General features: G+C 55.1%; 1 protein-coding gene across 3 annotated transcripts; it reads left to right on the top strand.

Moving 5' to 3' along the window:
- Window positions 1-287: 287 nt before the first annotated feature.
- Miip (migration and invasion inhibitory protein) lies at window positions 288-8,477 on the top strand. 3 transcript variants are annotated; one of them, XM_076863365.1, is made up of 10 exons: window positions 288-622; window positions 1,769-1,940; window positions 2,365-2,700; window positions 3,108-3,189; window positions 5,995-6,103; window positions 6,200-6,252; window positions 6,653-6,782; window positions 6,904-7,000; window positions 7,744-7,872; window positions 8,150-8,477. In XM_076863365.1, the coding sequence occupies exons 2-10, from the start codon at window positions 1,809-1,811 to the stop codon at window positions 8,234-8,236; spliced, it is 1,155 nt and encodes a 384-aa protein (XP_076719480.1). In that variant the 5' UTR covers window positions 288-622; window positions 1,769-1,808; the 3' UTR covers window positions 8,237-8,477. The 3 variants fall into 3 exon arrangements, with proteins under 3 accessions (XP_076719480.1, XP_076719479.1, XP_076719481.1); XM_076863364.1 differs by having other exon boundaries at window positions 7,744-8,238; XM_076863366.1 differs by lacking the exons at window positions 7,744-7,872; window positions 8,150-8,477 and adding an exon at window positions 7,262-7,397.
- Window positions 8,478-10,245: the final 1,768 nt, after the last annotated feature.

Below are 10,245 nucleotides of genomic sequence, written 5' to 3'. Positions count from 1 at the left end.
GCCGCAGCCGATGGGCGTAGCCCGGCCCCTGCCGACCAATCAGAGCCCGTTCTCTGGGGCTCCGCTTTATTCCTAAAGTTGAGCCCGGCAGCTGACCAATCGGCTGTGGTCCCCTGTTACCAGCGTCCCAAAATTGAAACTGCCGCTATGGACGCGCAGTAAACGCTCGGAAGCATCCCGGCCTCGCCCCGCCCCGCCCCTGGCCAATCAGGACGGCCATATGAGTCCCCGCCCCCGGAACGCGCGGGGCGTGGCGAGGCGGGACTCGGGCACTGCGGGTCGGGGGCTTCCGGCGGTGAGTTCGGCGGATGCATACGGGCTCGGGCAGCAGGGTCTCGGATGCGTCCGCACGTGCACACCCAGCAGCGGGCCAGGGGCCCGCGATGCTAGAGGACGGGGCTGGCTCCCGTTCCCCGGGGTTCCGCGTGGGCGTCCCCCGCTCTGCCACCGACGCTTTCCGTCCCTGTGTCTGACTTGAACGTTGCCTTCCCTCTCGTCTGCGCCGCCCTCTACTTTCCAGAGGGGCGGCGGGGCGGCCGGAGGGCCGTGCTGGTTGTGCCTTCAGCCCTGTGCGAAAACAGACCCTCGGCCTGCAGGGGAGCGGCCCGGCGTCGCTGGCCAGGTAAAGGCGGGGCCCGAGTTTGAGAGCCGGGGGCTCTGAGGGAAGTGGGAAACTTGGGGTAGCCTGCAGAAGTCCCTGACGGAGGCAGGTGTGTGTCCCGGAGCCGGGGCCCTGGGGTTGGGGCGTGAGGAGGAGGTGGTCTCTCAGGCCCCTTCCTGCGCTGCCGGGGAAGGGCTTTCTAGACTAGGCCTGGATCCAGATTTGGTTCTGGTCATGGTTTTACACCTTCCTGTTTGTGAGTTGAGGCAGGTTGCTAAACCTCTTTGGACTTTGGTTTCTTTCTTCTTCTTTTTTAAAATATTTTTTTTTTAATTGTAGCTGAACACAATAGCTTTATTTTATGTATTTATTTTTATGTGGTATTGAGGATCGAACCAGGGCCTCACGTGTGCTAGGCAAGCGCTCTACCACTGAGCTGTGACCCCAGCCCTGGACTTTGGTTTCTTTACAAGTCAAAAGAAACAGAATGAAGCCAGGCACAGTATGAGGCTAGGCAGGAGGATCCTGAGTTCAAAGCCATCCTCAGCAAGGGCGAGGTGCTAAGCAACTCAGTGAGACCATCTCGATAAAATACAAAATAGGGTTGGGGATGTGTGGCTCAGTCCCCAGAGTGCAATCCCTGATTATCCACCCCTCTCCTCCCCCCAAAAAAAGAATGGATTGTGGTGTAGCTTTGTGGCAGAGCACATGCTTGGTGAACTCTAGGCCCTGGGTTCAATACTGAATATATCCACAAAAAAAAGAAGAAGAAGAAAGAAAGAAAAGAAGGAGAGTAGGTGGGAGGCTGGAAAGAAGAAAGTATCCTTTTTAGAAGCTTGATTTTTAAAATTTTGTTAGATTCACAGGTTACAAAGCTTTAGATTTTCAGACTTGGCATTAGTTGCTTTTTGCAGATTAAACTAGTCTAATTTCCTAGTAAGGGCTCTTCAAGGGGAATTTGTCTTTCTTGGCTTTGTTTAGTCCTAACAACAACCTTGTGGGGTAGATGCTGTTACCATATTTGGAGGATGTGAAAAGAAGACAACAGAAAGGTTAAATTACTTGCCTGTGGCTGCATAGTTCAAGAGCATCCCAGTGGGGTTTGAACCCAGGCTTCTGGCACCAAGGCACCTTCCTCATCCCTGTGACTTGCCATCTTGACTTCAGGCAGAAGAAAGGACCTCCTGTGACCCTGATATCTGGAGTGATGGAGGATATGCCCAGGATGATGGAGACTGAGGACCTCCTGCAGCTTCGGCTGCTCAGCCTGAAGCTCCTGAGGCAGCTGCAGGTTGGGCAAGATGCCGTGCAGCGGTCAGTGGCCAAGGCAGCCCCAAAGGTGGGTATATTCCTTAGGAACTCCCAGGGGACAAGGAAGGGGTTATATGACTCTTAAGAACAGTACCCAGGTTGGGGATGTGGCTCAAGAGGTAGCGCGCTCGCCTGTCATGCGTGCGGCCCGGGTTCGATCCTCAGCACCACATACAAAGAAAGATGTTGTGTCCACCAATAGCTAAATAAATAAATAAATACTTAAAAAAAAAAAAAAAAAAAAAAGAACAGTACCCAGGCCTCCAGTGTCTTCTTGATCATTGTGCCTATTTTATGGATGATGCAAAACTGAGGCCTTGGGAGGTAAGGTACTGGGCTGGGACACTGCCGAGGGTGGAGCAGTGACGGCCTAGGCCATGGTGTCTAGTGCAGGCAGGGTGGATGGGCTCTGGCTGTGCTACCCCTTGGGTGACGTGGCTTGCCTTCTTTAGTCAGGCCTGAACTCCTGCAACATCTACGACTCAGAGACGCCATTGTCCCCAGAAACTTCCTCAATCTCCTGGCAAGCCTCCTGTTCACAGGACAGATGCCATAAGTGGGACCCGCTGGATACCCATGGAGATGACCTCTGTGATGTGGCCTGGCTTGACAGGGTCAGCCCAAGGGTGGCATCTCAACCACCTGTCAAGGGCCAACACCTAGAGCCCTTGGGCCAACCCAGATTCCACTCACTGACCACCATAGACTCAAAGGAGCCAGCGCCTTTATCAGGGTTGTGTGATCGGGTCCCAAGATCCATCCTGGCTGAACAAAGCGAGCAGTCCAAGGTAACAGAGAGAGTTGGGCATCCACCAGTGAGGCTTCCTTGAGCCTCAGTTTCCCTATCTGACAGATGTGCTGTGGGCAGTATCCCTTGGGGCAGAAGGCTTCCAGGAGGTACCTTGAATTTTATCTGTGCAGCCTAAGTTGTTGATAAGTGTTTCTGCTAGTTTTTCAGTTGGGAAGAATGTGATGAGCCCCATTATACACGTGGGGAGACGAGGCTCGGAGCCTAGACTTCTTCAGAGCCATGCATAAAGTGGGGGCATAAAGCCTAAACTTATTTTCAGCCTTTTGAGCTCTCACTTGAGCCCCAGGGCCCAAGCAGGGTGAAGTCAAGACACATTCCCTGTATCCCCCCATTGTGGGCCTCGCCTGCCAGCCCAACCCTTGCTCCCTTGGCCTCCCTCCTTAGTCCAGAGTGACCTGCCAGGAGCCTGCCACACCTGAGAGCAGCTGGAGCCTCCAGCCGTACCTGGGCTGTGACTGGATTGTAGGTAAGGCCTGCCCTCTGCTCACACCTTGCCTGGGAAGGGTGGTTGGGTCCTGCTTTGTCTGTTCTCTTAGTCTCTGCACAGAGGTGCTGCATCTGTTGAGTGAACAGAGCCAGAGCTGCTGTGTTTTTGAGCATTTATTACATGCTGGGCCCTGCACAGCTCGGCCTAGGTCATCTTTCTGTGTTTCACCCCCAGCCCTCCCCATGGTGGCCTCTGCCTGCTCTCCCCTGGCCTTCTCAGCCTCTTTCTTGAATGTTTCGGTATATATGACATCAAATTTGCCATCTTACCCACCATCCACGTCCAGAACTTTTTCATCTTGTATACTGAAACCCTCTGCCAAGGAAACAGACTCTCTGTCCCAGCCTCCCTCCAGCCCCTGGCCAGTACCTTCTCCTGTCCCTGCAAATTCTGTATCCCCTCAGGAGGTGGGCTTGTTCATGCAGGACCATGTATCAACGCATCCATGAATATTCTGTGCATCCTATTCTTATTGTTTATTTAAAATATTTATTTTTGTGTGGTGCTGAGGATCGAACCCAGTGCCTCAGTGCTCTGCTGCTGAGCCACAACCCCAGCCCCTATTCTTATTTTTTAAATAGGGCCTTGCTAAGCGGCCAAGGCCTGCCTTGCTCCTCCCACCTCAGCCTCCCAAGTCATCTGCCTGTCTTCTCCATTACTTTTTCTCACACTGAGCTTTATGTCCTGACGTTCCACCAACACTGCTTCCTTCTCACACGCTCTCCTGTCCCACCCACCCCCATCTTCCTGGCTGCTCCTTCCCAGCTCCCTCTGCTGGGTTCTCTTACCTGTTCCTGTCTCTACACCCCAGCATCTGAGGACTCAGTCTTCCAACCCTGCCCTCTCTGTCTTCCCTCCTCCCCTCTGTGATCCCATCTCATCCAAGTACCACGCCTTTTAAAGTTCTCCCTACACCCTCATTTTATCTCTAGCCCATGTCTGTCCTCTGAATCCTAGACTTGTGCTCCAGTCAGCTTTCAATTGCTGTGCTTGTCTATTTTCTGTGCTATCACAGAATACTTGAGGCTGGGTACTTTGTAATACTCTAATAATTAAGTACTTAGCTGGTCTTGGTGGTAATCCCAGCAGGCTGAGATAGGGGAATTGCAGGTTTGCAGCAAGCTTCAGCAACTTAGAGAAGCTGTAAGCGACCTAGTGACCCTGACCAAAATAAAAAAATAGGCTGGGGATGTGGCTTAGTGATTAAGAGCCCCTGGGTTCAATCCCTGGTGCCAATAATAATAATACTAATTGTTATTATATACTTTATAATAAGATTTTTATTTAGTCCACAGTTGCAGAGGTTCAAGAGCATGATACCAACATCTGGTTGGCCTTGGAGAGGGCCTCAGAGCTGCATTGTAGCATGGTACACAGCATCATGGTAGATAGCATCATGGGGGCATGGGTAGGAGGAGCAAGCAATCACCTGGCTAGATAGGAAGCAGGAGTAAACAAGGGGCCAGCCTTGCTCTTCAGTTAACAGCTTGCTCTCAGGAGTCACCAGGGTCCTGTGAGAAACACATCAGTCCCCTCCCGGGGGGAACCCCCTGTCTCCCACTAGGCCACACCTCAGCACTGCTGCCCCGGGGGCCAACCTTCCAGCATGTGGACCTTAGGGACACCCAGGTCATACCCACCCATAGCAACCAGGTGTCTCGTACTGACCTCACATTTAAGTCCAAGGTCCCGATTCCTCCCCGCCTGCCCCTCCTGCAGCCATCCTGCCTCTATGGATGGCAGCTACAGGTCCCATAGGCCAGGCCACAGCTTCTGGGTTCACCTCCTGCTGTTTCCCATGGTGCTCATCCAGCTGTCAGCATGTTCTCTTGTGCTTCCTTCAACACATTTCTAGAATCCAGCTCGCCCTCTCCACCTGGACTGCTGCTGTGGCCTCCCACCTGGTCCCCTGCGTCCCCTCCCCTTGCAGCAGCCAGGGCAGGGATCCTGTAGAAATGCGTGGTCTCTCTGATTGTGTCCTTCCTTGTCCCCAAACCCTCCGCAGGCTTCCTGTCCTCTTCCCTTCCAAACTCGCTCCTTACTCCCTTTTTAACCACTTGTCCCTCCTAGCTGTTTCTCATACTGCAGGCACACCCCTGCCCCAGGGCCTTTGCATCTGCATTTTCTTTTTTGGGGCGTGCAAGGGATTGAACTCGAGGGCACTTAACCACTGATAGGGCTGGGATGAGCCACATCCCAACTCTATTTTGTGTTTTATTTAGAGACAGGGTCTCACTATGTTGCTTGGCCCCTCTCTGTTGCTGAGGATGGCCTCAGCCTTAGCCGCTGGGATGACAGGCCTGCGCCACCGCACCCAGCTTGCACCTGCGTTTTCATCTGCCTTCAGTGTCCTTCCTGGGATGCCCATGAGGCTTCCTAAGTGCTGTCTCGTCAGGGAGGCCTCCCTGGCACTGCTGCCTTGCCTCACGTGGTTGCCTGACCCCACTGTCCTGGTTCCTGGCAGGTCTCACCATTCAGTTTGTCTCACAGATTTCTTTGGTGACTGGTTTATTTGCAAGGCTCAGGAGGGCGGGGCTTTGCGTCCTGTGCTTTCCCAGCACAGAGGGATGTCAGCTGGCCCATGGTAAGGGTCCCGTGCAGCAGGTTGGACGGGCCTGAAACAGAACAGCGGTGACAGTGGGTGCCGGGTCCCTCTGCTTTGTCTGGGGTGCAGCGCGGAAGGCAGTGGCTGGGGTGCCAGAGTCGCTGATTGGGCCTCAGCCAGGGGCAGCCTGGTGGCTCCCAGCCTCTCTGCCATCGCCGCTGGTGCTCTGCCCACACCAGGGTCCATGGACAGCAGCTCCTCCATCACCAGCAAGCCCGAGACCTTTTTCTCTACGCTGCAGAAGTTCCGGGAGACCAACAAGGAGGAGTGTGTGTACAGTACCCCCGAGTGAGCAGGGGCAGATGAGGGCGGCGGGGCAGATGAGGGTGGCGGGGGCAGCTGGGGACTCCACTGTGTGGCCTGCTCACCCCCGTACCCTCACAGACCCCAGTTCCTAGGCCTGTGTGACAGCAGTGACGTGGAGGAGGACCACGAATGTGAGTGCCCTCGGCCAGGCTGCTGCAGGGCCCGTCTATCCTGGCCCTGCCCCAACTCAAGGCCCCTGAGTTCTTGGGAACTCAGGGAGGGAAACCCTGGACCAGTGCTGGTAGGAGCGTGGGAGCTGAGGCCTGGCCTGGTGGCTTAGGGCCTACCCCGCATGACACCCTCCCCCGAAGCCCGTGGCAGGCCCTGCTGGGCTCAGTCCAGTTCTCAGGAGCCCTGGGGTGATGCTCTCTCCCCCTTGAGTCACAGCCCCTGACTGGGAGGGGGAATGGGTTGGGGGGAAGGTCCAGAACTTGCTCTCCAGAGGGTTGGTGGGCACAGTAGTCGGACATCAGGCGCCTGGCATCTGGAATCCCTGGCTCACAGAGGCTGCTGCTTCTCCCGGGCTCACAGGTGTGTACTGTTACCGTGTCAACAAGCGCCTGTTTCTGGTGCCCTTGGATCCTGGCATCCCCTGCCGCCTGTGCGGGAGACCACGGAACCCTCAGAGTCCTAGGACCCTGGTGGAGTCCACTCGGGTCAGGTGAGTGGAGCCATGAGGCAGCAACTGCCCAGGGGACGGACCTGACCCCTGCTGGTTTTGAGTGGGTGAAGATGGGGCTGAGGCTGTGCTGTGGGCAGCCCCTTACTGAAGCCCTGAACAGGGTGAGCATTCCACTGTCCATCCTGGATCCCCCGCACCAGTACCAAGTCCATCGGCGGAAGAGCTTCGATGCTTCAGACACGCTGGCTCTGCCTCGGGTGAGCAACTGGGGGCTGTGCAGGAATGAGGGGGCCACATGGACCCTAGGTCCGAGCAGTGCTGTGTTGAGGGCAAGCACCGAGTCTTGGGGTATGTGGGGGTGTCGTCCATCACCCCTGCTCAGTGTCTGGGGGAGGATGTGCCCTGTGACCCAGCTTCCAGAATAGCTGTCTGCCTGCGCCTGGCATGACATGAATGGACCCCATATCCTGAGCTCTTGCATGCTGTGTACAAGGTGTCACCCCCACTCCATGTTGCAGGGGCTGAGGAAGCGGAGCTCGTGCCTTGGTAGAAGAGCTGGGGTGTAACCCTGGATCTTGGTGCTTCCTTGAGTGCTTCCTTAGCCCCACTTTTTCCTGTTTCCCGCTAGGATGGGTGTCCAGGGCCACCCACGTACCCCCAGTAGAAAGGGCGGCTGGGATTGGAGGAAGGGGAGGAGTGGGAGCTAGTTGGCTTCTCTGCAGCAGGGTGAGGGGTCCACTCTCAGGGTGTTGGGGCAAGGGGAGCAGTTCAGTGAGGTAGGATCTGTTGGGTGCTCAGTGCTGGGGCAAAGCCCGGTTGAGATGCACTCTGCCCTCTCTGCCCTTACCTTCCAATGGCTGGGCCAGCAGGGAGAGGAAAGGCCCAAGGTCATCAGTGGGTAAGACCCCTGCCTCTTCCCTGGGGGAGGCTGAGACTGCTTAGTGGTCTTCCACCTGATGGGGCCCCAGGCCAGGTGCCTTTAACCCTTCGCTCTCCACAGCACTGTCTACTAGGCTGGGACATCCTTCCTCCAAAATCTGAGAGAAGTACAGCCCCCAAGAGCCTTGACCTCAGGTCCTCCATCTCCGAGGCCCAGCACCAGGAGCTGTCACCGTCCAGCTCCCGCCTGGTAGGGTCCAGGTTGTGCCCAAGCCTGGGGTACCCTGTGAGGGACAGATACCTTGGAACAGGCCTGGGGACCAGAGTACCCTGGGGGGGCAGGATTGGGGGTGCCAGGGCCTGCCCGCCCCCACTGACAGGCACCCTTTGACTCCACCACTCCTCGCTGCCCACCCTGTTTTACCCAGAAAGGTGACCCTGACTTTAAAATGCAGGAGGGCCTGAGGCTGGGCCTGGGGACGACCTGTCCCCCAGGTTGCCCCGACACTTCTCTGTTCACCATCCAGGCCTTGCCAGTGCGGGTCCCACCCCCTACTCCTGTCTGGTCAGAACCCCAGGGCACCTGGCCCTGTGTCCCATGGCAGAAGCCCTAAGGACCGACTTCCTGGAGGAGGAGGGCGCGTTCACCTGCGCCTCTGACCTCACCCTAGCGGGCACTGCCTTTGAAACAGACGACCCCGCCAGCCTCAGCTCCAGCAGCTCAGGCCCACCTAGGTTGGGCAGCTGCATGGGCCCAGGCCTGTTTCCTCCTTGGGGTCCAGAGGGGAGGGTCTCCCAGGTGGAGGTGAGGGAATTCTCTGCAAGTTTGTAAATAAAGCTTAGTGCTCGCTGCAGCTGTGATTCACACGTGTGCCCTCTCCTGGTGCCCGAGATTCCCAGAGGGCACCTGGCCCCAGCTGGCCCCCCTCTCCTGGGGAGAGACACTGACCACTCGGGCAGAGTGCACCCATCACTGTGAGTGTGGTGCCCTGCAGCTCCCACCAGACAGGTGGGGGTCAAGGTGGGTGTTAAAAAGCCACTCTGCAAGGGCCTCAGTGGAAGCTGGATGGTGTTGGGTCAGTGGTCCCCAAAACAAGTCTCCACCCAAACAAGGGCTCTCTTAGGCCCTTTGCCAGGTGACTCCCACATGCTCCTCTCTAGCCCAGTCCTGGAAGCTGTAGGTGATCCAGAGCCCTAGCGGGGACAGATGAGGAGATTAGGAGTAGACAGATACCCACCCTGTTTTACCCAGAAAGGTGACCCTGACTTTAAAATGCAGGAGGGCCCGAGGCTGGGCCTGGAGACAACCTGCCCCCCAGATAAGGTTGGCAGAGAACCCAGGTGTCGCCACCATTTGTAAAAAGCAGCACCCTGGCTGGGTGCAGTGGCATACACCTGTAATCCCAGTGGCTTGGGAGACTGAGACAGGAGAATCGGGAGTTCAAAGCCATCCTCAGCCACGGTGAGATGCAAAGCAACTTAAGTGAGACCCTGTCTCTAGGTAAAATAGAAAATAGGGCTGGGATGGGGCTTGGTGGTTGAATGCTCCTTGCCAGGCAAAGTGACACAGACCTGTAAGGCAGGAGATAATGAGTTCAAGGCCAGCCTCAGCAACTTAGTGAGACACTATCTGAAAATATACAAAAGGACTAGGGATGTGGCTCAGTGGTAAATGATCCCTGGGTTCACTCCCAGTACCAGGGTGAGGTGGGACATCCAGTCTTTCTCCCTTCGTGTATAATAAGTTGAACAATATGAAGTTCCTGATTTTTGTGGGACAAAAGTGGGGACACAGAAACCTGGTTTAGAAAAGCTCTTATTCCTTAGCTAAGGTGGCACTAGGCTGTGCTGTCCTGTGTTCTGTTTGTGAGGCTTGATTGAAGCCCTTTTCTCCTTGTTTATAACCACGTATTAGTTAGAATAAGCTGAGTCATGCTGCAATAACAAGTTAATGTCACAAATTTGAGCAGTTTAAGGAGAGGTGAAGATTTATCCATTATGGGTCATGTGAGGTCCAGGCCAACAGACAGTGCTATGTAGAACATCACCAGAAGCCTCAGCCTAGAAGAGACAGGGTTTCTCTATATTGCCCAGAGGCTGAGGCAGGAAGATCCCAAGTTCAAGGCCACCTTGGGCCATGTAGAGAGACCCAGTCTCAAAATTTAAAAAGTAAAAGGATGGGGGGTGTATCTGTATCCCCAGCCCTTTCCCTGCTTTTTTTGATTTTTAAAACAAGATTTCACTTAGTTGCTGAGGTTGGCCTCAAACTTTCGGTCTCAGCCTCTGAAGTCAATAGTTTACAGGTGTGAGCCACCACCCAGCTTGAGAGTTGGTGGTTTCTGTTGAAAATTCTTTGGCCAATGGAGAGGAGAATCTAGAAGTCTTTCTGTCAAAAATTACAGATGTACAAAGGTGAATGAATCAGTTACAGGTGCAGCTGTGGATCACCGACGCTCCAAAGAGCAGCAGCCTAAACCAGACAGGGTTCCTTTTGGTAAGAGTCTGGGCTGCATGCTTTAATGGGCCGTTCAGTCACCAGGCAAGTGGTTTCTATGGAAAAATAGTTATTTTGAAAATGTAGAAGGTCCCTAACCCATTGCTTCCAGTCAGTTCCAGGCACAAG

This window comes from Callospermophilus lateralis, chromosome 7 (genome assembly GCF_048772815.1).
Source record: "Callospermophilus lateralis isolate mCalLat2 chromosome 7, mCalLat2.hap1, whole genome shotgun sequence".
Classification (NCBI taxonomy): Eukaryota; Metazoa; Chordata; class Mammalia; order Rodentia; family Sciuridae; genus Callospermophilus; species Callospermophilus lateralis.
The sequence above is the reverse complement of the archived record's forward strand: the minus strand, read 5'-3'. Positions and strand labels throughout refer to the sequence as shown.

Excerpts from the sequence above, each read along its gene's own strand:
- Miip (XM_076863364.1), top strand. The coding sequence starts at position 1,809 with ATGGAGGATATGCCCAGGATGATGGAGACTGAGGACCTCCTGCAGCTT. Across the intron at positions 6,104-6,199 it reads TGTGTGTACAGTACCCCCGA|ACCCCAGTTCCTAGGCCTGT; the intron begins GTGAGCAGGGGC and ends GTACCCTCACAG. Across the intron at positions 7,001-7,743 it reads ACACGCTGGCTCTGCCTCGG|CACTGTCTACTAGGCTGGGA; the intron begins GTGAGCAACTGG and ends CGCTCTCCACAG.